This window comes from Pelecanus crispus, chromosome 1 (assembly GCF_030463565.1).
Source record: "Pelecanus crispus isolate bPelCri1 chromosome 1, bPelCri1.pri, whole genome shotgun sequence".
Lineage (NCBI taxonomy): Eukaryota > Metazoa > Chordata > Aves > Pelecaniformes > Pelecanidae > Pelecanus > Pelecanus crispus.
The window spans coordinates 34,068,885-34,096,462 of record NC_134643.1 but is presented as its reverse complement, the minus strand read 5'-3'; the positions used below and the strand labels follow the sequence as shown (position 1 = coordinate 34,096,462).

At 40.1% G+C, this 27,578-nt stretch overlaps 1 protein-coding gene across 3 annotated transcripts; it reads left to right on the top strand.

Annotated features, from left to right (window-relative positions):
- The first annotated feature begins 189 nt into the window (after positions 1–189).
- ZCRB1 (zinc finger CCHC-type and RNA binding motif containing 1) lies at positions 190–14,302 on the top strand. Of its 3 annotated transcripts, none has more exons than XM_075715697.1 (8): positions 190–242; positions 5,289–5,376; positions 5,519–5,547; positions 8,841–8,952; positions 9,034–9,141; positions 10,014–10,123; positions 10,215–10,290; positions 11,650–14,302. In XM_075715697.1, exons 2-8 carry the CDS (start codon positions 5,293–5,295, stop codon positions 11,779–11,781), a joined length of 651 nt encoding a protein of 216 aa, XP_075571812.1. In that variant the 5' UTR covers positions 190–242; positions 5,289–5,292; the 3' UTR covers positions 11,782–14,302. The 3 variants fall into 3 exon arrangements, with proteins under 3 accessions (XP_075571812.1, XP_075571818.1, XP_075571826.1); XM_075715703.1 differs by lacking the exon at positions 190–242 and adding an exon at positions 1,830–1,848; XM_075715711.1 differs by lacking the exons at positions 190–242; positions 5,289–5,376 and having other exon boundaries at positions 5,530–5,547; positions 8,819–8,952.
- The last annotated feature ends 13,276 nt before the right edge of the window (positions 14,303–27,578 follow it).

Below are 27,578 nucleotides of genomic sequence, written 5' to 3'. Positions count from 1 at the left end.
CGTCACCGGAAGCACCCGCCTCTCTTCCACCATCGCCACCGTCTATTGGCCGGGGACCGCGCTGGCCGCCGCGCGTCGGCGGAAGAGCGCCGGCCGTGCCGGGGGGGCGGTTGGAGCGGCGGCGCTGCCGGAGGGGTGTGTCCCGTCGCGTCGCGGCCTGGCCCGGCCCGCCGGGGCCTGCTCGTTGTCTGGCGTCGCGTCGCACCATGGGCGCCCGCGCGGGCTGAGCCCCGCCGTGTCGGGTAGGCCGGGGCGGGGCCGCGTCCCCTTGAGGGGAATAGGCGCGGGAGCAGGTGCGCGGGTAGGCCCCGGCCCTCCGCGGTTCGGTGGCGGCCGGAGCGAGGGCACCGCGGGTGGCAGGAGCGCTTGTTTACAGCCGGGAAGGCCGTTCGCCTCGCTTCTGGCTTTTGTGGCTGTAGGCTGGGCAGAGCTAAATAAGCAGCTGGTCGGGGCCGCGCTGTGGTGGAGGAAGCGCAGGGTGGTGTTAGGTACCGCGGTAGGCGTTAGTACAACGTGTGGAAGTTTCTGAGTCGCCTGTAGTTCTTTTGCCTTAATATTGATTTACACGTACTGAGCTCTGAAATGGAGTTGGTTGTCTCAGCTGGGGTTTTTAGGAAGAAGGGACATCCCAAAGTGAGTTACCTGGATCTGCGCCTCCTGGGTGAAGTTCTGGGTGAGAGTAGATGTGACTGAGCCAAGCGACTCTTCTCACATCTTGACTATGATGGAAATGCTTTTAAAAAGAAACTGTTGTTAAAGCTCTTAAATGTAGTTCCTGCTGGCAGCCTGGTTGCCCAGCCTTACTCTCCCAAAGTTTTTGTAGTTAGATTAGTACATAAGAGTAGTTTGATTCAGACCATGGATCCTATTTGTGTACATCTTTGGCGTGGGCAGGTTGTGTTGGGCTCTTGCAATCTTTCTTCTGATAGTGTCAACTTTATTTACCTAATTCTAATCCTATTTAATATTTGCGTTGTGATATTTAAGTGACTATGTAGAGATAGAACGGATTTTGCTCTGATAGTTTATTACATGCCTCTTGTGTAGGAAAGAAGTGTAGCAGATGGTTAATACCATTAACACCATTGTCTGGGTCCAAGGAGAACATGCGTTCAGTTTCCTCCTTTACCACAGACTTTTGATTATAATTTTGAGCCAAGCTCCTGCCACAACTAATGGTTTGTTGATTTGGGGCTAAACTCTGTTGATACTGTTAAATCAGAAATAAAATACGGTGTTTTAAGGATCAAGATAGAAAAACTCAAATTAATTGGCCTGAATGAGCATATCTTGAGTAACTTACCCACAAATCATTTATACATACCTAACTGATTAAGTCACAAGTCTGACCTTACTGCTGTGCATGGAAAAGCAAACAAAGAGTTTTGTGCTTAAGTTGAAATGTTGATGTTAAGTCATGAAAATATCAGTAAATTCAGACTCTATCTGGTGCTTCAGACACATCTGAACTATTTCAGTGGTGTCCTTATGTGTTCTGGGACAGAGTAGAAAAGCCAGTTACTGAAATTAATCATTGTCTTCTCTTGTGATGTTCTCAACATGAGTGACAGATGCTGCATTAAGCATATTGGATTCAAGCAAAACGTACTCATGTACCCAGTATATTTTGCAGGAGACTTAATCATTACTAACAGATGGCTCTTGTTGAAGAATGGCTTCTTTTAGTTTGAGTTGTTGGAAAAGACAAAAAAGATTGAATTCAAGAAGTCATAGTAATGAGAGACAACCCCCTCCTGGAAGTTAATATGTGAAAATGATAAACGAAGACGGCATTAATATTACAGAGAGGCTATTACATTAATGGGAGTTGTGCTCAGCCCCATGAAGGTAATGTACTGGCTTCCAGCTGATGCTTTGAAGTTAAGTAACCAGGTAATACCTTGAAGACCAGGGAAGCCCCATAAAAGCATTCTGTATAAAACAAAAATGTTTTTATTTGTTGGGGAGATCTAGCAGGATATAGAAGCCAGGTTGTACATGAGACTCAGGTGAGTCCCCTGCAGCAAGTAGAAAGCTCAGATGGTTTGGGGTTTGGTTTTTTTTTTTTTTTTGCCTGTGAAGTGAACACCTATAAAGCAGAGAGACTGGTGACCAAGGAGAAAGAATGTGATTAAAACGTTAAACTTGTATGGGATAGTTCCATGAAGTTAGAAAATTCCTGAAGTAAAAGAACTCTGAGCCTTGTAATGGTAAGCCTCTGGATGAGATGTGTCTCATCTAGAACGTTAGCTTAAAGCTGGAATTGGCTTTTTTTACTCCCCGCGCCCGCCCCACCCACCCAACCTGGAAAACATCATAAATGTGAAGCTGGGATGGTAAGGCTGACATCCATAAATGAAGGGAGAGGGGAAAAAAAAGCTATTCATATGGTGTTGGCACTTGGTATCCCCACAGGGGCTTCATGGTGGGATTTTTTTAAAACAAAACAAAACAAAAAAAAAAGACTAATGGATTTGTTAAGGCAGGGTTAAAATTGACATGAGTGATGTTTTGTTAGGATTTATGAGGATGGAAAGAATTGTGCCAAGTAGTTGAGTCTAAAACTGCATTTATACCACTGTATTCACAACAGATAATCAGAAATCTGCATTTTAACATGCTCAAGTTTTTTGAGAGATTGCTTTCGGTAAAATGTCATGTTCGAATGTTTTATGGAAGACTTAGTAAGGACAACGAGGCTTTTAAGTAGGTGAGATGAATGGCCCAAATGTCGCCATTCTGCAAACCTGTCAGTGTATCTGCTGGCTTAAATAAGATATTTATAAACCATCCCAATGATCCCTTAGTATTTAGAACAGGAAGGCCTCTTGCAGATCTGGGGAAACATTCTTTCCTGGAGTGGCAAATTTGAACCTTTGCCATCTTGAACATGAGCATGGCGATAGCCTTATGGTTACTGTACTTCCTCTTTTATTAAAATTGTGCCTGTCTGGTGAGTCAGACATTGAAAGTAAGAAATCTGGGCACGATAGTCCTAAACAATACAAATTGCTAAGAATATTTGGGCAGTCAGAGCAGCTAGACTGTTTCACTTTAAGTTGTCCGGGGGGACTAGAAACAAAGCTCAACCTCAGCTGTCTGGCAGCCAGCGCTCCAGAGTGCAACTCCTTCAGCTTGCTTCTGGAAAAAGTAGTGTGCACCTGAAAATGTCAGTTCTGTAGCTTACATTCATTAATAATTTCCTATCGGCTGAGCTACCAGGCCTGTAGTAATCTTCACATGACATATCACCTTCTCTTTGGAGGTTTGCACTGTGGTGTTACGGAATACGCAAGCTGACTGCTCTCCAGTCATGCCATTCTCACTGGCATTCATTAATATGGACCCTGCTTGGTCTCCCGTTACAAGGTGCTCTAGCTTCTTTTGTCTTTTAGGCAGAATTAAATTGCTATCTACAGCCACATGAGGTTCACCTCTGCTGTTTTCTCCTCCACTGTTGCAATATATTAGCACTGGCAACACACCATAACGCAGCGCTAAGGTAGCTCTTGTCATATCCTTTGTATCCACCGTACATCTGGATAACTGCACTTCGGGCCATCTATTCGTGTGGCATGTTGCCAAGTCCGTCTGGTTAGGCTTGTCAAGGATACTAATGCCAAGCAGCAAGGAATTTGGGATAATGAATGCAGTCTGCGTAACACCAGATGCAATGTGTGGCCTTTATTGCAAATTTATTCTGTTTTCCTTTGCTTAACCTTTATGTTGCCATTTCTGCTCATGCCAAAAAACACGGTCTCTGAACATGGAAGAACTCAAAATTCAGTCACTTGGAAACTGCCACTCATATGAATTGTGATACAGTAAGCATGTCGGGAAAGAGAAGCAAAACACTTGGATAATCAGTGTCTACTGGGAATGTCAGGTCTTCAGATGACTGAATCATGAAATGCCAGAAAATAACCACAGCCGGATTAGAGTGTGATATTAGTTACTTTGTTGGCACTTTGCCAAGCAATCTGTTCAAACTCACTACCCGAAAAGTCCCTTAAGAAACTGTGTGTACTATGACAAATGTTGATTTCTAATACTGTAGTTTCTTTCCTCCCTTCATCAGCTTTTGTCTGTATTTTTAAAATTATTTGGTCTTGCTGAAGAAATGGCTTGATCCTCAGTTAGGAATTGGCTAGACCTGCCAAGAAGCAGGAATAAGGCTGCAGGAAACTGGATAAGGAGGTAGTAATTGGACGGCGTAGGGAGCGTTTTTGTTGTACTATTTGGTGTGCCCACTCATAAGGGTTGTGCTTTATTCTGATCTTAAATTTTACTCACTTAGCTCTTGGACTGAGCCATGGCTACAGAATTGATTGGAGCGAAGAAGTGTTTTGCACCTACTTTAGCACCACTTAAAGTTTTGGGAAATGTCCAAACATGAGGAAAAAACAGGCTGTTCTTTTTCAAGTTAGTTCAGTTACTCTTTACCTAGTAATAGATGATGTGTATGCAGTTATAACAAGGTTTTTGAATTGATTTATTGTTTCTAGGCATATTCTTGGCTACTTAGTTTCAAGAGCTTCAAAGAGATTGGAAATGAAAATGGCTTTAAGATTTCCCTGGTTCCTGCCAGTATAGAGCGGTTTAATCAGGAAAAGGAGGGGGAGTGCCTCTAGGGGAGATGCTGTCTATAATCAGCTCTGAACACTTGCAGTTCCAGAGCAGTGTAGAAGCCTGAGCACTAGATAGAAGAGGCAATTTTCTTTAGCAGCTGAGATATATTCTAAAGCCAATGCAGTGCCTTTTTCCCCCCAATAATTTGGACTCTGCTTTAGGGAAGGTTTCTTTTTTTTTCCTCCCCCTTAACCGAATGTGGTTTATTCTGTGTTGAATGCAGCCAAACTGAAACTTGTATAAAGAATCAGAACATGCAGCTAATTGAACAAAGGTCATTAATTTCAGATATTGGCCAGAGTGTTTAATAAATGGAGATTGCTTGTTTCTTTCTGGACCTACACAAAACAGCAGAGGCTTATTTTAAGTACGTTAACTTGTCTGTTTTTTCATGACTTACAAATTGACTCACATACAGCAAAAATACGCTTTGGATCCACGGGAGGGGGAAGAAATGTATGTCTTCTGTAGCACATGAAGGCAAACACTAATTTCTTGTAAAATGATGAAAGGGAAGTGAAAGCTATGCTTTCCTGTAACTTTATCATGACCGTCTGGGCTAGGTTTGAAAAACAACTTTTTAAAAGTCTTGCAACTGTTTTATAAGTGATTGCTCTGTTGAATACAGTCTAACTCTTCTCTCTTTCTCCTTTCATTAGAAAAATGAGTGGTGGGTTGGCACCAAGCAAAAGCACAGTGTATGTGTCCAATTTACCCTTTGCTTTGACAAACAACGATCTATACAGGGTAAGTTTTTAAGAGCTGCATTGTGCAGATTAAACTTGTTGACAATATATCTCTTACTTAGAAAAGCTTGTCTTGATAAATTTATTACTCATTACATGCAATTGTCTATTGTTTAATCTTTTTATTTTGTTTCATATTTCAGATATTTTCAAAGTATGGGAAAGTTGTCAAGTAAGTGACCTGATATGGCCTGCTATTTTTGTAACTTTCTTTTTAAATGTTTAATGTCTTTGCTTCACTTCAAAGTCTTGTGCTTTTTATAATTTAAGTATGAATGTGGAACTGTATTGAAGCCTTGTTCATTTTTAATAAAGTATAAATTTAATTTAACAACTGGAAGTTCTTGCAGTTACACACATAATGTAAGAATATTTGTGTTGGGAACAGGTTTTGCTAAACCACTTCTTAAGAGCAAGTAGAACGTTGTTATATACCAATGGTCTTTTCTCGGAAATAGTTGGAACAATATTCTTCCAGTAAGTGTTGTTCCCCTTTCCCTGAACACCACCTGGGACACAAGTGGATAAGTGTAAAAGTGGGAGCTTCTACTTATGTGAACTAGATGTCACAATTTCCACAAACAGTTCCCACAATTGCAATGTACAGTTCCTCTATTTGTGGTTCTGGAGGGACTTGTTACTGTGACTGCTTAGTATTATATTTAAGATTAGATGTAAGGCTGCATAGTAACAGCTTTTAATATGTGGGATATTCATGAATACTTGTGAATACCTGCATCTCTGTTCAAATTACAGAAATGAATGCCACAGTAAGGAACTTGCTGGTTTGTTTTGTTTCTTTACTTTTTTAACTGGTCAGAATAACGAGACTCAAGACTTCAGTTTTCAACCTACACCAGCAAATACCTGCTCTAACTTTTAATAGCTGTTGTAATAATCTGTGGGATACAGAGCTAAATTCAAACTTTTTGAAGTCTTGGGAGTGTGTTTCAGGTTTCAGGTGACAAATAGCAGGAAAATCCAAACTACAATTTTAGAAAAGCGTATTTTTTAAATTGACTGAGAGGAAAACCCATGTGTAGGGCTCTGGCAGACATGCAGTGACCAATACAACTGGGTACCTACAGTCTCTATTGTTTCCAAGGTGGGGTGTCTGTTTTAGTTGATTGCGGAACTGCTGATTTAGAAAAGTCCTGAGCAAAGGTTGCAGTAACACTGGTGTTTAATACCCATTGAGGGGCCTGTTTTCCATAAATTTGACACTTCTGACCTCCCCTGCTATCATTTGGTAATATACATATACTCTGTGTGTTTGGGGGTAGGGGTCTCCTACTGTCTTGGCTTTTGAACTTGTTTGATAAGAGGATAAGAATTGTATGAAGTATTGGTATTGGCTGTATGATGCATTGCTTATTTTGAAGGTGTCATAGCAGCGTTCCCTCTTTTTTTCCTTTATTAATAGTTTCTAGTGTTTTATTTGCTTTTTTTTTTTGACTGTCATAGACAACAGAAACAGTGCTTTCAGATGCCTATGCAGAAGAAATCCTGCACTGAGTCCTGTGTGAAAGTAGCTAATTTAGAACTTGCAATTCTATCTGCATAGTTACTGGTTTCCCCCACCTATATGTTGGTTTGCAAAAAATTCACTTATATCTAATTTTTCCTGACATTTTGTCTAGTCACTGCCAGAAGTTAAACCAAATGCAGAGTCACAGAATATAATGTGTAAAATACTACCATGACTTCTTTTTTTGTATCTAGCAAAATTTGCTTTTTGTTTGCCTCTTTACAAGCAGACCTGACTATAAACAGTGCAGATACTGTGGGATTCTACTGGTATTCCCATTTCCGTGTGAAACTGAGGCTAACAAGGATCAGTTTTCCTTTTTGTAACTAGTTATTAATTCCCAAGAAAAATCTTTTCAAACATTAGCTTGATTTCTGTAGAGACTTTGTTCAGGGACTTTAAAATACTTTGCAGGAAGCTTTGCGATGTCATCTAGGTCAGCTTTAACTTAAGTAAATAAACTTTAACAGACTTATTGCTATATAACAACTGTGTCTTGACACAGCAGAATCATGCTGACTTTTCTTCTGTACTGCATTTCTCACCCGAATATATCCTGACTATTATGATTTCAGCTCAGTTTGTTCAGTGAGAAATCAGACTTTCCAGGGCTCCAAGAAGTTGCTGACTCTTTAAAGATTTCTTACACTTGTTTCTTTCTATGCTTGTGGTGTTAACTGGTACATTCAATATCCCAATTAGAAACCTGACAGTCATATTAGGGTTCCGTTGGAACTCTTGGAAGAGTAACTTGGCAAAAGAATTAATAGAATTGTTCTAAAGTCAGTTTTACTGACGCTTCAACTCTGTGCATTCAATTGTGCTCATCCTTGTCCAAGAGGTTTTGGTAGAAAAACTGTTCTATGCTCTGTCTTTCTGTGCTTGTATTTGGGGGAAAATTGAGCTTTCTTCACTGAGCTTTTATTTTATACACTTTTTACTGTGTAGGTGATGTGTTACTTACACCAGTTCTCTGGTAGGCCTTCTGCATTGAAGTGGGGTTTGTTTGGTTTTTTGGCAGTTTTGTTTTTTTTTTTTTCAAATGTCCTATTACTTACAATTTTGGCTTGCCTTACGGCTGAACCTTGTTCTGCCCGTGGTGGACACAGGGAGGCGTTTATTCTCTACTTTTTAACATGTACTTTTATTTTTATGTTTAGGCAGACTGTCATCCTGTTTCCCACTGTTTTGGGTTTTGTTTTGGGTTTTTTTAGGGCTAAAAACAATTGATGTTAAGATTGAAAGAATTGAGGTTGTGTGTGTATCCCCCCTTCACCTGTTGTCATTCTTTTTCTTTGTCTGTTGTTTCTACTGGGTCTAAATCTTTCTTGAATTTCTCAATGTGTTACTGGAGCTGTTGATTCCAATGTCAGACTGAAGATTTGACTTTGTATGTCATGTAAAATAACACATGCGTCCATGACCTGCTTGGATTCCAGTTGGAGGTATTTGTAGAACAATACTGCATATACTTAATCATTTCCTATCATGACCTGTTTAGCTGGTTAGTCCTACAGAAACATAGAATTCTCAGTTTGGATGCAGTTCAATACACTGTGTTTTTCAGCAATGATAGCAATGGTCAAGATTACTCCTGAATTTTCATTTCACCTCCAGTATGTGTAGTTTCCTCTAGTTACATTGTCTGCAAATCTAAAGAGTATTTTCTCTGTTCTTCAAGTCATTCAAAGGAATAAAAAATAATACTGGACCCAGAAAGACCCCATGTACTTTTTTTAAAATCATCTCCACTCTACCTGTAAGCACATGGCCAGGTTAGCGGTTCCTTTGAATTTCTGTTTAGTGAGCCTTTCTACTGTTAAATATTCTTTTTCCTTTTTGCTATATAACAAAGCTAAGATCCAACTAAGATATTTAAGGAACAAATGTCTCTGATGCAATTTTAGTGTATCAGTAATGTGGTTATATGTTTTCAGAGTTACTATTATGAAAGACAAAGACACCAGGAAGAGCAGAGGAGTTGCCTTTATTTTGTTTTTGGATAAAGAATCTGCACAAAACTGTTCTCGGGCACTTAATAACAAACAGGTAAATTGTGGGAAGTTGTTATGGCAGAAGGGTTGGGTTTACAGTCCCAAAATATTTACCTTTTTTTCCAATTTGCTGTAGTTGTTTGGAAGAGTAATAAAAGCAAGTATTGCCATTGATAATGGAAGAGCAGCAGAATTCATTCGCAGGCGTAACTACTTTGATAAGTCTAAGTGTTATGAATGTGGGGTGAGTAAAACCAAAAATGAACTTGTATATTCCATCTTTTGAGTCTTAGCTTGTTTCTTCAGTTTGACCATTGCTAATCCTGCCCGTTCTGTTAAATTAATTTTTTTCTGTTGGTGTTACCAACTTCCATAGCAGTTGTACCATTTTCAAGAATGATAGTAACCTTTCTGTCTTTTATTTGGGGTTTTGGGGGTGGGGGAAAATACGTACATATAATTCCTGCTTAACATGCTGATGAGCAGATAGATCTGAGTATCAGTATAATGCTGTTTGAGAAGGAAAACCTCGTAATCTTTGCTTCAAAATACCTGCTTTTGCTATATCTTTGGAAGTTCATTGTATAGTTGGCAGCAAAATAAATATTGGTAACAGCTGTTTTTAAACAGAAGTGTATTTTAAGTTGTAGGTGATTCCTCACTTTTCCTGAACATAACAACACAGGAGACTGAGATTTGGATAGTATTTATTGTCAAATACAAACTTGATTTATATTCATAACAGTTTTTAAAGCAAAAATATTGACTCACTCCTGTTTCTTAAACTGTTAATGCTGAGGTTTATATCTTGACTTGAACATAAACTGTGCTGTAGTGTATTCAGCTATTGCAGCAGCCAAAGAAAATCTACTTTGCTCCATAGCTTGTTCTCAATTTGCAGTTAAACATGCATATCATCACCAATCTCTTTGTTTCTATGGCAAGCTTATAGAGGAGAGTTTGTCTTCTGTGTGCTAATTCAGCATTCCGTTTATCTTACTAGTTGGTTCCATTTCTTTCCCCGTGAACTGTCTTACATTAACTTTCCTCATGCTATGTTTCAACATATAGTTGTTTGTAATGGTTTCTGTTAAGCAATATTTCTTTTTCTCCAAGGAAGCAGGACATTTAAGTTATGCTTGTCCTAAAAATATGCTAGGAGAGCGGGAGCCACCGAAAAAAAAAGAAAAGAAGAAGAGAAAGAAAATAGTTGAGCCAGAAGAAATGTATGTATATTTATTTACATGTTACTACTTCTTTTAGGAAGCTTTTTCATACTGAACACTTAAAATATTTTTCTCTCTCTGCACAATGAAGTGAGGAGGAAGAAGAAAGTGAAGAGGAAGGAGAAGACCCTGCTCTAGATAGCCTCAGCCAAGCCATAGCTTTTCAGGTACAAATATTTATTATTGAACTCCCTTTTTTAGCTGCTTTTCAAAAGCTCTGAGATACGCCCATAGGTCTGTCCACTCTGTAGCACTCGGGGCACTCTTGCCTGGCAGTAGTTGGTGACTAGTTGGTTTCTTCATATTCTAGGCATCTTTAGTTGTTTGTTGTCTGTTTGTGGGTTTTTTGTTTTTGTGTGGGTTGCAGGGTTGTTTGAGTTTTTTTACTGTTCCACTATTGCTGTGTTTGCATTGCAATTTTTTCTTTCCTTCAAGCTCCTTTGGTGCTTAGTTTCCTGTCATCTCTGCTGTGATGCTCTGTTAGGGTTTTGGCCCACAAATCCCTCTCTACTCTGTTAACAGAGAGCCAGAAAACCAGTCATGTGTAAATGACCAGGTACATCCTCTGCTCACTAGAATATCCTTGAACAACATCTATTTCTGGAACACTTCCTTTGCCTAATACAGTCCATTGCAGTCTCTAATAGACCTGTTCTCTCAAAACATATTTAATACATTTTTTGTTATGTAGATAGATAGTCTGACAGCTCTATTACTCTTTTCTTTGATACTTCTTTACAAGCTTTTGCTTCACTACACAGAGCAAGCCTGACCTGATGTTCAAATTTCTTGGCTCCCTCATCCTCAGCTGTTCCCTGTGTGCCTCTGTCTCTCCAAAAGACCCTCAAGAGTTTTTAAGATAACTTTGCCCTAAGTATGACTGTAATGAGTGCAAAACTTTTACATGACGTAGTCCAAAAAACTGATGCAAATACGCACAATTATCCCCTCCCCACCCCCAGAAAAACCCACAATTGGAAGTAAAACCTATAAATGTAAACAAGCCAGGAAACATTCCCATTTCTCTCGCCATCCAAAGATTTTAGCTGGGATAGCATGTTTCCCACAAAAATAGGAAGCATCTATTTAAACCTTTAGTTGAATAACCTTTACATCCCTGAAGACATTCACTCCCTGAACGAATGACTGCAAAAGACAACAGATAGAGGACTTTTTAGTGGAACAAAGCTGATTCAATAATGTCAATGTAAAATGTGGTGCATTCTTTGCTTCAGATCTCAGCTGCTCTGTAGTTCTGTAAGTTTGCCATGGGCAAAGTTCCTCTCTGAAAACAGAGGGTACTCCATGTGGCCTGCATTGGTGCAGAAGACTTACCGTTTGCATGTGAGAACTACTTTCAGAAATGTTTTGTAGTGCATTCATCACACAGTTTATCTGGAAATTGAGATAAACCCTTTGAATTCTTTAACTTATTAAATAATGCATATTAATAATTAACATTATTATTTGTAATGCATCTTAGTTTTTCTTAATCCTAGCTAATACTTTTCCTTCTTTCATTGTAGCAAGCCAAAATTGAGGAAGAACAACAAAGATGGACACAGACTGCAGGGGAATCTTCAATTTCAGATGATTCAAAACGTCCACGGATTAAGAAAAGTGCTTATTTCAGTGATGAGGAAGAACTTAGCGATTGAAATAATACTGTTTTATATGCATATATAATATATATATAGTGTACATTTTGTAAAGTACTGCAAAGTGATCTGTAATACAGGTTTGTCTTGGTGGTGAAGACACTTACTGAAAATCGTGTTGTAGTTCTACCCTGCCCCCTGAACCTCCCAATTTTTGATAACTGTCTCTCAAACCTTCACTTTCAGGGCAGCTTCTTAAGAAAACAATGTATTTCTACACTTAAATCCAGAAAAATATCTGGGAGAATGCTTCTTGCAGTTAGTATCTAGACCCAAACCCTGGGAGTGAAATCTTTCATAAGAGAATTTTCCAAGATTTTTTTCCCAAGAGGAGTTCTTCTTAGGATCACTGTTAGTACTACTGATGCTTTATGTATTGGTCTGTTTATTGCCTGTTTGGAAGCAGTGCTTTAGTAATACTTTAGTAGTATATGACTCTTGCACTAGTTCCTCTGCATAGGGTTGAATTTCAGCCTTAAGCATTGTACTATTCTTTAACTCTTCATGCGGTAATGTAATAAATTACTGTCACATCAGCTTGGTCTGTGAAATCATTTTAAACTAAACAATACATCTGTCTGCTTTCCAAAAGGATATTAAGATGTTGATCTTCTGTCTTATGCATGGTTTTAGCAACTTGCTGTACACTTCGTAGTACTATATAGCCTGTATTCAATATAGGCTTCACAGGAGATGCAAGTTAAAAGTGACGTGGTGATTAGTTCAGTCTTGAAACATACTGGATATTTTTTTAAGAGCAATAGTTCCACTGCTTTTGCATTAAAAATGAGAATGGCCATATGTTTTAAAAATGGGAATGTGCATGTGTTTTAATATGCTCTAATCTGACATTGAAAGTCACTTGCTGCGATAAGGGCTTACACTGCATTGTTTCTCCTGGCTGCAGTTTGTGCGCCTAACATGGTTATGCACAGGTATATTTAAAAATAATTTATATATTTATATAAATATACTTGTCTCTAACATAGATCACAGTCCTGTCTTCTCAGGCATCTGAACCTGCTGGCAAAATCCAAAAGGCAAAAGCTTCCTACATGCTTAAAAAATCAGCTTTCATGTATACTTGGAACTGTCATGGTCTCTAAGCAAAGTGCGTTGGCACCTGTTTTGCACCCAAAGCTGTTCAGATCTTTTAAATAGGGTCTCCATCCTTGAATCTCTGTAGGGTTCTGGTCATATTCTCCTTAAAAGTCTCACAGACACATTAGGAGAACAGTGTAAAGCCCTGCGGCAATGATCACTCCCAAAACCACAGACACATGGTGATGGTGGTAACCCTTTTATATTGGCCACTTTGTGTAGTCAAACTTTTCATTTTTAGGAGGCACAATATAAAACACATTCGCACTTCCACACTTGGAAGAAGAGACCAGCTGGCCTCCGTTTCTATTTTCAGCTCTTCCTGGTGCTCATCAGGACTTGGTTTTCTTCCAAGTATACCATTATGTATTCTTAATTAATACCAATTTACATTCAAATGTATAACTGGGTGCAAAGCAAACACACACACACACACACACCCCCCTAAGCTACTATTAAGCAGCCACATTCAGACAGTCATTCTGGGGTCTTCTCTTGCTACTTTCACAAGAGTTCAGAAACAAAGAATAAGGTAATAAAGTAAAAGATTTTTTCTATACAAACTACTCAAGCCACAGAATGGGGAAAAATATTGCACTTTATACATAGGAAGGTCTTGAACTCAGTAATCCAAAGAACGTTTTTAAGACTTACTTTGTGACTTTCTGCTGAAAGTACTATATATTAAATCTGAAGTTTCCTTTACTGAATTTTGGAAAGATCTCTTGATGCTGAATAGCTGAGTACTAAAGTGCCAGGTGTAACTTAAGTGGTAATAAATGCAAATCATTGTACATCATGTGTGTAATAATGAAGACCAAGGAGTTCTAAACTCTGCTAAGGAAAAATATCTTGCTGCCAGCATGCTTCTCTTCAAATGCTAGGTTAGGGCTCAATGGCAGTAAAAACAAACAAACAAACAAGCAGAATGGAGAGCAAAACAAACAAAAATATTATGCCACTACTTAAAAATTGTTTGTCATCTTCTCCAATGCCATGTTCAATGCTGTTTTTAAAAAAAGATAGAAAACTAAACTGTGAGAGGACCAGTTTGACATTGTCCATGACTGATTTGGGAATGTTTGATAGCTTCTAAGAATTAAGATTTCAATGAAGTGATCAGGCAGCAAGTTTCAAACTTTTATTTCGTTATGCTGTGTAATGTAGTAGTGGAACTCACTGCTATGAGACTTTTTTCCGTGTCATAGGGTCAAAAGGATTAGACTTATATGTGGAACGTGATATTTAAAAATGCTCATTTAAATACAGTCCCCACTCAGAAATATCCTAAATCACTGACTACCTCTAACTGTAAAATATACAGAGATACTAACAGTCTAGGAATGTTTTGTTCTTACACACTTTACTGTTTCATATTTGCTACTGGTGTCTTGTCAGAAAGAATAAAAACAAAACTGACCTTTGTTCTGACCTAATACAGTGCTTTCTCAAGAGTTCCAGTAGCTGAAGCATGTTGATGTATCTTTCTACTCTGCTGCTTCTGCCTCGCTGCTTTCCCCGTAGGATTTGTTTTTGTCAGCATGAAGCAGTAGCTCAGTCCAGACTATTACAACTGACCGACTGGTGTTCCTCCGTGCTCTTTTGTTCCAAGCATAAAGTCACTTGAGGCAGATGGCATTGGAAAAGAAACAGATAAAAACGAGCCTGCTTCTGTGCAGAATTGACATCTAGAGTTTCTTACCTTAAATCATCTTCCTTTAACAGTTTTCTTAACTCTGTTTGAACTTCTATTGATTAGCAGTGGTTATAGTTTTTGGCTTAGAGTCAGGGTAAAGAAGAAAGCGCCTAGTGCCTAAAACAGGACCTAGAGGGACTTGGAGGAGTAGGATTTTTGCAGTTTGGTCTCCTGAATCATTTGAAGTTTCTATTCTTTGTTGGCAAGGCAATGAAGCATCTCGAGGTGAGAAATTCAGAACGCTAGCATTAGATAACCATTAAGTTAGATAGCATGAGTCCTTGTTCTACTTGCTGAAATCCAAAATTGTTGTCTGCAGCACCCCCTGATGCAGCTGCCTCATTCTGGGAAAAGGCCAAAACTTGTCAACCAAGCCCCTTTTATGATCTTTGAATACCAAGAGATTTGCTCCTGTCGTGCCCAACCTCACCTACTCCACGCAGCATGGCTTCAGGTTTCCATCCGAGTCGGATCAGTGCTGAGAAGCTAGGTGGAGTGTTAACTGAGCTCCTAATTTAGATCAGGCCCATAGGGTGCAATTCAAACTTGAGCAACAGAGTGGTGCTTTTGTCAGAGTTTGGTATCTTAAAGCACCAGCTCAGGAAGCAGAAAACAGTTTTGGTGGCTGCATGGCTCTGGGCCAGAAAGATGAAGCTATGTAGCCATGTTATCAAAGGGGAGAAGAATAAAACCGCCTTGTAGAACACTTTCCTGTTATTGTTAGAAAAACCACAGGGGTTTGTGGGTGGGGTTTTTTGTGTTGGTTTGGGGTTTTTTTAAGTACTTTGAGGACCTAGCTTAGGCTAGCAAGCTGAATGCTCATTTTTAGAGTATATATAATGTGGCTCTGATTATAGAGAAAATGACATTAAGTGGCAAACAGATTTTTCTGTTTTTTAAGTAATGTCAAAAACTTGGATCTTGCCGCAAATATCCCCTTATTAGATTTTGTCCTTTGTATTTTCAAAACATCTTGAAAATTGTCAAAATAATGCTTTCTGGGTCATGGAACCTCTTGTCTATTGAAATGGCAAACCGAGTAATGTCTTGAAAGAGGATGACTTTTATCTGTCCTTGGGGAGGAAGGGGCTATGGAAGGGAGATAAGGATGATTAGCTTAACTGATTAGAAATGGTATTACTCATGCTGTGCCTGTGCAGCACTTGTTAAACCATTGCAGCTATGAGACACTGGAGTAAATTTAGTCCACGTTTAGCAGGCTCCCACTATGTTCTTGGTATATTCAGGTTACTACTCTCAGCAGAGCAATAGAAGGGGCTGTAAATATAAAGAACTATGTGTAGCTAAATAGGTGATGTCTGGAACAAATTGTAAACACTTTATCTTTGGCTTCTGGGTCACCGTGTTCTCTGGGATAGGCCGTTTTTAATCTGTAGAGATGACTTATTGTAGCATGGGAAGGTGAGCTGTGCATGCTGTTTTGGCTGTAGTCTTTGAGGCACAAAATATCGAACTGCTTGGAAAAGCCAGATGTAAAACGTGACATTTAAAAATGGGATTTATTAAGTGCTGCTATGAACATGTAGAAGTACCTGGTATAGAGACCTCTTCGTTTCTGCTTTCTATTCTATTTGGCATCTGCAGTGTCAGTATGGTAGTATATACCATCACAATTGCACCATTGGTCTTCTATAAAAATATTTCAAATAACGCTCTTATAGATGTGTTATCTTAAAATAACGGGTTGGATAGCTGATTGCTTCTTTTTAGTATAGATTACAAAACTGTTTTTATGTGTCCTTAAAATGTTCATACTAACCAGCTTTGTTTATCTTACGGATCTTAACAGGGTGAGTTTTTTCTGTAGCTGTTGACAGCAATATTAAAAATTACTACACTGGTCCTTCTTTAGAGAAAAAGGTGTAGAGTGAAGGGTTTAGTTACTCTCAGTGTAGATGACCTTGTTTCTTATATCTATCCTGGTGTCTGTAAAAAGTATCCTAGAAGGGATAAGCTGAGGAGATTCTGTATGTGAAAGAAAGCAGTATTTTTTAAGTTGAAGAATTGTACAGGTTTGTGAAATAACACTCCGTCGGTGCCAGACTAACCCTGTATCATGGTTTAGCCCCTGTCAGCAACCAAGCACCATGCAGCCGCTCGCTCACCCTCCCCCCCAGTGGGGTGGGGGAGAGAATCAGAAGGGCAAAAGTAAGAAAACTCATGGGTTGAGATAAGAACAGTTTAATAATTAAAATAACAACAACAACAACAACAAGAAGAATAACAATAATAATAGCAATAGTAGTAGTAATAAAAATTGTAATGAAAAGGAGAACAAGGGGAGAGAGAGAGAAACAAAACCCAGGGGAAAAAAAACAAGTGATGCAACCGCTCACCACCCGCAGACCAACACCCAGCCAGTCCCCGAGCAGCGATTGCTGCCCCCTGGCCAACTCCCCCCAGTTTCTATACTGAGCATGACGTCATATGGTATGGAATAGTCTTTTGGCCAGTTTGGATCAGCTGTCCTGGCTGTGTCCCCTCCCAGTTTCTTGTGCACCTGGCAGAGCATGGGAAGCTGAAAAGTCCTTGGCTAGCATAAGCACTACTTAGCAACAACTAAAACATCAGTGTGTTATCAGCATTCTTCTCATCCTAAATCCAAAACACGGCACTGTGCCTGCTACTAGGAAGAAAATTAACTCTACCCCAGCCAAAACCAGGACACACTGACCCTGCCGTGCATTCAGACAGACGAGATGTGTGCTTATACAAGTATTTAATGGATGTGATAGGTAATGCAGCAAGTAAAGAGTTACAGAAACTGTGGCAGTAAGATGTGATAAAAGCGTGTGTGAAAAATCTAACCAACCTGGTGATGCAATGTAGGTCACAGTGGCTTGAAGAAATACCACAGTTACTAATATGAGAACGTAACTGTCTGATTAATAGGCTACTCCAGAGAATCAAATGGAACTCTGAGATTGTGAGACCATCAAAGGCAACAGCCAGAAGCCTATGTTAAGATGACCTGATCTATGAAAATTCAGTTTTATCAATATGCAGTTAAAGAAAATCAGAAGGCATGCGAATTTAGCTACTGCATCAAGCTTGGTGCAGTACGGCAAAAACTGTCACTTGGTTGCAAGAGTAAAGATGCATTATTGTAACTGCGTGTGTGGTGGCAGAGGACATAGACACATTCTGCCCAATGAACACACGTGGCTATGGAAGAAGGAGAGACCCAGAATAGAACCAAAAGGGATATTAAGGACTGTGTGGGTATGCTGAGAAGTTCCAAGGCACTGAATTGTATTTTTAGAGTGAATGGGATGGAACTGCTTGTACTATGTTGTGCTTAATTGAAGAATGAGTGTCTTATATCTGAAAATTATGAACCTTTTGGTAGTACAAGTTTGTACTGATGTGCAAATGTTCAAGGAAAGAAGAGGAATTAAAGGAGGATACAGTTCTACAAAGGACCTCACTTGGGATGCCCTTGATGTGTGAATTTGATTCAGTGGCAAAGAGCCATCTGCCCATGAAGCCTGGAGCCACGAGGGTGCATATAAAATGAAATGGCTTAGTAGCATATGGCAGTTAGGGAAGATGAGAACATGCAGTACTTGGACGTGATGGTTCTGAGTTCATGAACCATGTATCTGGAATGAGCGACTGTAGTCCTTGAAATTATGTTCTTTCAAAGAACGTTTTTGAAAATTCAACAGCTAGATTTATTTTCATCTGCTGCAGCATAACATTTTTAAGAAGTGTTTTTACTGTGGGAGGCTTTCACAGGAAAAGCTTGACAGAGGAAACTCAGTTAATTAAAATCTGGAACGCAGTTCTGCAGCAAGGGTGGATTCTCTGTGAGTCCCATGCCTGTGGCATCCCAGAGAATGCAGGGCCCCAGGGCATTATTCGTGTTCATATTTAACTGCTGCTGGAGAATGTCCAGAATCCTCTCCATTTGCTGCACAATTTAGGTCAAGCCCACGATGGAGTATTTGAGTTCAGGACAAAGTAGCTCTTGCAAAACTTTTACCTTTTTTTCACGCTTCTGTGACTTGTGCTAGGCTGGCGGATTTTGTACTATATTGCACGCATGTTGTATGCCCGCTAAATATTAAAAGAGTACAAGCTACAATATGTTATTGTTACTCCTGCCAACTTACTGCAAATTTGGTCTGGTGTTCTTCCTTAGGATTTCGTATGAGTGCGATCATTACTTAAACCTTTGGAATGGCAAACTGGTTGATAGGAAGGCACCGAGCTCCCTTGATCTGAACATGGTAGGAGCACTGCACACAGATTACGCTGCTCCTTTGAGGACAGGGCAATCAGTAATTATTATAACAGCATTCTCTGGATGCAACTTCACTGCTCGTAGGGGCTGGGAGCCAGAGGAGGAGGGAAGGAGGCAGGCAGGGCAGAGAAATGGGTAGGCCAGATGTCCATCCAGAATGATTGTGTATTTTCAGGTTTCTTTCTACAGATTCCCCTCTTAGCGGTACTTCAAATCAGAATTTATGAGGATTAAATTTATGTGGCAGTCTGAAGTACATAGGTGTAAATTCTAACTGCAAAGATTTGATTTCAGTCATGGGACTGTTTCAGAAGCATAACAAAAGCACTGCACATATTAGTGCAAATGGGACTCGCTACATCTTTATGTTGAGTTATCTTCATGCTTTAACTGGCTTCTCCTGGGGAACAATGACATCTGTCTGTTAGTAGAACTATTTATTGTAAACTATTTTTTACACAGGTGTTATATTTAAATAGATTCTGACATGGGAGGCTTGGATGCAGACAGCAGAGTGGCTGTGTGGAAATTAAGAGGGTGCATTATGCTTGGGAGGAGAGGAGGGAGAGCTTCAGAAGTGGGGGGGGGGGGGGAATTGGCGGGTGAGACTGAGAATATTGGTCAAGCAGAGACCAGCATCAGATAAGGGGCAAAAGGGAGCAAAAAAGGTCAACTAAAAACCAACACACACAATCATCTGTAACGTTAATTCTCCTTTATTTAAAGAAGGCTTTTATAGCAAACGAGTGATTTTGCATATTGCAGTAAAGGTTTGTTTTTCACATTCAACTCTGAACTCGGTTATCTGATTTTCTCAGGTGCTAAACTTCACAGCAATATGGCAAAAGTGGATGTGGCTCAGCTTTTTTTGAAAAATAAAGCCACGAATGGCTTCCCAATCTATCCTTTGTGTCACTGGTTATTGTTCAAGAGCGCTTTAGCCAATAAACAACTTCTAAGACCTAATGATGCTTCTGAAAACCAGTGTCTCTTGAACTCACTTCCCAGCTCTCCTGTCCATCCCCATGGGATTGTTATTGTTCAGAGCTTTCTCCAGTTTTTCCAACTGTCTGCTGGGTGACAAAGTCCTCCTATCTCGATTCACTTCACCACTGATAATGATTTATGCTGAGGGTTTTTTCCTCATTCACAGTTTGCTGTTTGTTCTTCTGCCTTTGATGAAGGTTTCCTCCCTAGATTTCTGACCCTCTCAGATGGAGAGATTTCTGTTCTGTGGTTTTCATGCATTGATATTCAATCTGCAGACCAGCTTCAGGGTGTCTCATCGTAACTATACCTGCAAGATGCTTATTTAAAAAAAAAATTGCTTTCCAGCTATGCCATTCATTTAGTTATTCTGTCCAATTGATTTTCCACTTTTCTTATCATTGACTTAGTTTAATACCTAAATAAGGGCCTAGGTTTACAACTGAAGGAAACTTTACTCATTTGGGTTCTTTTTCCTTCAGTAAACTGCTAATAATGTGAGGGGATAGCCCATGTATTTTTTAATTTTTCATTAATCAGAAATATATAAAATGTCAAAAAATGGACACAACCCTAGCAAGCTGAAGTGAGCAACTAATAATAAAAGTTCATCCTATGGTTTGTTCTAAAATTACTTGTATTAATAATGAATAAGGGACAAGAAATTAATTCCAAAATTTGCTGCCTGGAAACTTTCCTCTGCCATCTCTGTTTCTCTGTCTTCTTGCAATATAATTGTTGCAGTTCCTTGACATAATACGAATGAGTTAAATTGAATTCACTGAGATGGTTAAAATATATATGATCATCATTAACTGAATTATAGCAAACCCAACAATGAATCACACAGGCTAATGTTTGCTGCCATGTTTGATGACAGATGCATCATACTTAGGCTTCAGCTGATGAGAGAGGCCAACAAACTATATTTCAAATGTCTAAATGTATTCCTTTGGAGAATACTCAAGTATGAGTTTCATACATGCCTCCAGTCTGAGTGATAAGTTCATTATTCATTGTTAACTGGTTTTAAAAGATGTATTTTGTGCCACAGTATTATGATAGGCAGTATTTTTTGCTGTTGCTATCTTAAAAGGTCTATTAGCTGTCCCGTTATTTTTTTTCTTTCTTCTTTTCCCCGTCCTTTTTAAGGGTTTAAGAGTTCACGGTGGAAACCTGCTGATGTTTGTCAGAAAATACTCACTTTAGTGTTGTATCTTTATTTCTAAAATAGAAAACTGTGGTGGGGAATCTCTGTAATATTTTTATATGATTTCAAAGATACTGTCTTAAGCTTACTCAGTTCATTTATTGCATGTTAATTCATTTAGAAATAAAAGCTAGCTGATTGTCTCTTTTAATAAGAATAAGGCAACCAGCAGATGGTTATTCCATATTTTGATTCATATTTCTATAGTTCCATACTCAGGCTGTTCCCAAATGTTCATATTTCTTACTAGCACCACTATGTCTGAATACTGGTTTAGGGAAACTGCATTTCAACTCAGAGAATCACAGGAGGGAACCAAGAGACTCGGAGGAGCCTCAGTAAGCTGCTATCATTTACATGGCATGAATAGTTTAAGAAACAGGAAAGTCATATGAAGTAAACCAGCCACCTTGCTGAGGAGAATCCCCTTACGACTGATCATTCACTCTTACTGGTTTCCCAACCTATTTTTCTCATCCAGAGGCAGTGGGTCAAGTTTCACTTAGTAAAAGTACTATTGATCCCATTAATTTTCAAAAGTGTCACAACAGAAGTGAGGCAGTAAGAGATGAAAACTCAGAGCTCATGGGAAGTAGTCAAAAGCAAAAAAGGCAATTCCTTAAAGAAGCTGTGATAAAGGCATTTCTGCAAACTACCCCAAAGTGGAATAAAGTAAGGAGTGAAATAAGAGCCCAGCTTAGCTAAAACATGAACTCTTCAACAGTGTTAAAACAGAAAAAGAAAAGGGAAACCTCGGTCAGTTTGATTGCAAAATCAAAAGATCAGCCAATCAAACAAGAAACAGTAATGAGTGTTGTATGAGTAACAAGAAGAGAGGAGTATGTTCATAGGAAGGGTAAAACCAGGGAGCAAGCTGATCCACCCTTCAACAGGGAGGAGTTCTTGGTGCAGCAGCTGACAAGGCAGAGGTGTTTCAGCCTTGGTGGAATCAGCCCTCACTAGTAAAGTCAACTCTAATGCTAGCAACCATCGATCAGAGTGCAAGCTGCAACTGGGAACGGAAGGAGTAGGGAATGCTTAGATTAGTTAGATGTTGTTAAAATGGCTAGGCCTCCCAGAGTACCTAGAGACCCTAAGCAATTTTAGGAGTTTTCTTCGAGAATTTGCATTTACAAGTATAGACTTCTGGTTATAAAAAATGGGAGCTGAGTAATTTTAGACCCATGGTTAAAACAAATGCTGGAACAAAATTATCGAGCAAAAGGGTGAGGAGTAAAAATCAATATGGACTGTAATCAATCCAATGTCTTTCTGTATAAGGGTACAGATTTTACATGTAAAAGAGAGGTGGTAGGTATCATTTATCTTGACTTCATTAAGATTTATGATATCGTGACACAGTAACAACATGGTCTAAATGCTACTACTGTAACCTGAGTGAAAATTTTGGGGGAAAAGTGCTCTCAGTAGTTCACAGACAAACTGTTGAGATGTACTGAGTGGGGTTCTGCAGAGATCTGTCACGAATGCGATGCTGTTCAATACTCTCTTTAAAACCTTGGATGGTGGAATGGAAAATATGCTTGTAAAACTTGTGAATAACGAGCATCACGTAGGACACCAGCTGTCTTGGCTTTTCATCTGATACTGCTGAATACTGAATGGGCATAAGAATAGCTCTTCCTTTCCTGGCTGTTCCTGAGCTAATCAGTTACCTCCGATGACCTCTGTGAGCACCTTCTGCTCAGCCCTTGCTTCTCCCCATGGTTCTTCCATGCTGGCGTGGGCTTCTGCCCTCTGCTCATCCCAGCGACTTCACCAGCCGAACTGACCTGTGCTTAAGGCTTATGTGCCTTTGTCCGAGGGGAACAATGGCAAGATGATTGGTAACTAAGCGCATCTCCGAATATTTTCATAAAAGCTTTCCAGATAAAAATGGGACTGAAACCCCTAAATCTGGTTTCACACACCTGAGCATTTTTTCCTGGCTGATCTAAGCTTTCAGTAGATTCTGTATCTCTTTCCCAGAGAATGGTAGGTCTGGTAATCTTTGGATCACAGGCACTTTAATATTTCAGGAAGAGATCCTTTAAAGCTGGGTGGGGTGGGGTTTTTTGTTTTGGGGAGGGGGGATGTTTGTTTTGGGGTTTGCATTTTGTTGTTTTTTTTTTTTTTTTATCTTCAAAGTCCCTGTCTAGCAAAACAAGACTCTCTTTTCCTTGGAGGCAAGTTATAAGATCTTCAAAACTAATAACTGTCCTCTGTCTTTCAAGGCTATGTTGAAGCCTGGGGCCATAGACTGTATTTCCCACAGCCCTCAACAAGCTCCATTATGCCTCTAGCTGTGATGCTTCTCTAAGTATCAATAACCTCCCATCACTAACAAGGTCAAATATCACATTTATAAAATACTTTAGTGTTCTTAGATTGAGGGCAATCCTATCTTTGTCTGGGTTTGTACTCCGTTACAGCAGGAGGCTGGTGCTCTGGTGAAGTGGTACAGGGAGACATCCATTGCCAATGTAGTAAATGCCAAAGCTGAAATACAAATTTTCAGGGCTCATTTGAGTTCAACCCCTTCAGTCTGTCAGCATGGAGTTTATCAGCATGTGGGGGAAAGAATAAGAAACAGGCTCTTGAGCACAAGTAAGTGACAAAACTGAAAAAAAAAAGGGCTCTTTAAATGTGTTCTTACACTTCAAGACTTTTTGTTAATTGGAGAGAGCCTTGTTTAAAGAGGAGGCAACTGCAAGCAATTTCCATTAGACACCAAGAGACAGTAAACCTGGGTGAGGTGTTGATCATGCTCATTACATTTCTTATCTAATTGTGTGATACTATCAAACCCTATTCACTGGAAACCCAGCCACTGTCATTATGTACAGAATCATGGTGGTAAATAACAATGTGGTTAGATGAGAAGAGTCGACACTTTAACAGTTTTGCAGCCTTCCCCATATGTTTGCAGGGCAATAACATGAACATTTCCAGGTCCTGCTCTGGTAGATCACAGCTTATAATTATAGTCACGTTGCATGGGAATGTGGGCATGCTGCTGGCTAGATTAGAGAAAGAGACAGTCAAGATTGAAGCCTCCCTGGTTTTATTTCCCCCTCTCTGAGTGTGCTAACATGTGACTATTTTAGGAATTTTGATGAGAATGTTTTCATACTTTTTCTCCTTTCCTCATTTTTATAGCTCTGAAGGTTTCAGTGGTTCTGCTTTTTTTCACTTCTAATAAATTCTTCTTTTGCTTGACCTTTATCTATTTCCACCATATTCATTTGACTGTACTGTATTCCTTTTCTCTCCTTGCCACAATCTGAGCTCTCCACCCCCTCCAATGCTGTATCCACCTCCCTCCCTGGAGGCAGCCCCTGTCATTATCACCTCTCCTTCACTCCTCTCTTTCCTGACATAAGCGAGAAGCTTGATGACACACAGTTTCCTGCTTAAGAGGAGGCTGTTCATCCCCAGCTTTTATTTATTTAATAACCCCCTTTCACAATGGTCCTTTACAGTTTATTGTAGAAGACACAGGAAAGAAAATCGAACAGTGGTTTACAGAGCAGCAAGGTAGAGCTGCGGGTCCACCCACTGTCCCTGGGTCCTGCTCTGCACTAGCAGATGTGATAGTGCCATGGGCTGAAGGGCTGTGGATCATAGCCTGGCAAAGCACTAAGCCTGACGTTTGAATGCCTTGCACCTGATCAAAATATTCATAGAATCATAGAATCATTTAGTTTGGAAAAGACCTTTAAGACCATCCAGTCCAACTGCAAGCATAGCACTGCCAAGTCCACCACTAAAACATGTCCCTAAGTGCCACACCTACCTAGTCTTTTAAATACCTACAGGGATGGTGCGTCAACCACTTCCCTGGGCAGCCTGTTCCAATGCTTGGCAACCCTTTCTGTGGAGAAATTTTTCCTAATATCCAATCTAAACCTCCCCTTGCGCAGCTTGAGGCCATTTCCTCTTGTCCTATTGCTTGTTACTTGGCAAAAGAAACCAACACTCACCTCACTACAACCTCCATTCAGGTAGTTGTACAGAGCGATAAGGTCTCCCCTCAGCTTCCTTTTCTCCAGGGTAAACAACCCCAGTTCCCTCAGCCGCTCCTCACGAGACTTGTTCTCCAGACCCTTCACCAGATTCATTGCTCTTCTTTAGACATGCTCCAGCAGCTCAATGTCTTTCTCGTAGTGAACTGAACACAGCATTGCAGCTACATAATACAAAATAGTGATCGGGTGTAAAGTCACTCCAAAAGGTGAAGTGTTCCCAAAAGGGGTAAGTGTTTGCTGACGGGTCTTACGACAGATCACATACCTTCTTTTCTCACTAGGGTTTCACTGGACCTCCCATATCTGTCCTCAAGTCTTTTCTTGATCGGTTCTTTGCCCACTTATAATTGTTTTGCCCAAGAGCAAAGGTGATTCCTCGAAGCACCCATTCTCAGCCCTGTCCTTCCTTTTCCTGCAGGTACCGCAGTTGGGTCTCTACAGCCTTTGCCTTGGACCTAGCCTTACACCAGAGGTCTCCACTGCCATAGTAGCCAGCAGTGGCACTGTCACCCATGTAGAGCCCATCAAAGGCCATAGAAAAGTCATTTGTTTTCAGTCTTATCAGCTGTGATCCAACATGGATCCAGGAAGAGACTTGCTGAGGCTCTGGAGAGGAGCTGCTGGGCAGCAGTCCCTCACTGGCAAAATGGCCAGGGATAAGGAATACAGTGCTGTTGCCTCATATGTGCTTAAGGAGAGGCATGAAAAAAACTTGGACCAGTGGAGCATCTAACTAAGTCTTTGCAGAGGGCCTGTAAAAAGTCTGCTAATACCAATATATGGTCCAGTGCTGGGGGATGTCTTCTTTGTACCCAGATGGACTTGACTGCCATTGCTGTGGGAGGGGCATGCTATTCCCGAGTATAGCAGGGGTTTGGTGGTACAGCCCCAAGCCTCCCTTCTACAGGAGCCACTTCCCCTCCTCTGAAGATGGGCATCCATCTACACTGATGGCAGTATTGTAAGAGCGGCGATGGGGGGACAGTGGATAAAGTTCCCAGGTACCCTTGAGAAGACCCCAGGCTGACAGGGGCATGAAGTGAGGGACAACCTCCTTTGCGGGTGCTTTGCTTCCTTTTCATGGCAAGGCCTATTTTCTGGGCACACTGCCAAGCAGCAGGGTTTTCCAGCAGGTCTGTCCAGTCTTCTCTGTTATCCCGCAGCCTGACGTTTCTGCAGCAGAGATGCTCCCTTCTTTGGCTCATCCCACCTCAGAAACTTTGGTCAAGACCATGTCACATCCCCATCCCTTGGTGGTTGGGAGACGACTTCTAAGCATTTAGCTTTTGCTTGCTCTATCTCTCCCAAAACCTTTCCTACTGAACAGGCGTAAACACAATTTTTAAAGTGATGGCAGACACATTCACACATCTCACACAAACCCAGAGCTGTTTATTACCATCAGAAAGTGTTTTGGCAATGGATGGATGTAGAAACAACCTAGCTGTCCATCTTTTGCCAGTTTTCAATGATCGTACAGATTTGACTTAAGTGATACCAGAAATTAGGTGAATGTTTTTTGGAGAAAACTAGGCATGCTGAGGCAGCTTTGTGACCAAGATGTCTTCTTATGAATTACTTCTTTTAGTTATCTGTTTAATTCCACCCAGAACATAGTTTAAGCACCTGATAGGTCTGATTATTTAGGTTTAGGTTTAGGTCAGGTTATTAACTCAGAAGTAAGAACTGCACAGTTTACTTCTTACAGAACTACCCAGCATCACCAGTTCCTTTTAATTTCATAATAGAAAATATTTTCTTTTCCAAATATTGACCTCAGTTTAGAATCAGCCAGGCCTTTTCAAGACGGTAAGCAAATGCATCTAGACAACGCAGATACAATAATTGCCCACAGGAAGATCAGCTGAAATGCTGCCTCTCAAGTCATGTTGCTCTTATCCCTAACCTCCTAGGAGAGACAGATAAAGAGATACTGCAATTTCACCCATGTATCCTACTCCATACCTGATATTACCCATGACAACAGAAAATACAAGGGGGAAAACGCTGAATATGCACTTGTAAGAGATGGATGCCCTAGAGCAACAGAAACACAAAGCAGCTCTCACAAGAGAAGAATAGGATTAACAATCTTTATTGTTTTATAATGACCTCTGGTATGTTTTTCCTGTTATGAGGCAAAAAACCCTGTTTGCTACACATAAAAAATATGTAGAGCCTACCTGGTGCTAAAAGGCAAGGGTGTGAAGTAGAAATAAGTGCAGTGAGAGAATAAGTATGGAAAGAGTCTTGCATGGATTTAACCACATGTGTTAGTGATAGTTTAAGAAAAAGTAATTTAGTTTGAAGGAATTTTTACATGTATCTAATTTCTGAAGTGCATAAACTGTGACTCCAGCTCCTGAGAGAGGCAAGCCAATGAAAGCCAAACTAAAAAAGCCAAAAGAAGTGGGAAGTAGCTTATGTTACCTTATAATATTGTATTTTCCCCAGTAGAGAGACTGTGGTCAACATGTTCTTCTCCAAGAGTGGCTCACGCTGCACTTA

Coding starts and splice junctions, on each gene's coding strand:
- ZCRB1 (XM_075715697.1), top strand. CDS start 5,293: ATGAGTGGTGGGTTGGCACCAAGCAAAAGCACAGTGTATGTGTCCAAT. Junction 8,953..9,033: donor GGGCACTTAATAACAAACAG/GTAAATTGTGGG, acceptor AATTTGCTGTAG/TTGTTTGGAAGAGTAATAAA. Junction 10,124..10,214: donor ATAGTTGAGCCAGAAGAAAT/GTATGTATATTT, acceptor TGCACAATGAAG/TGAGGAGGAAGAAGAAAGTG.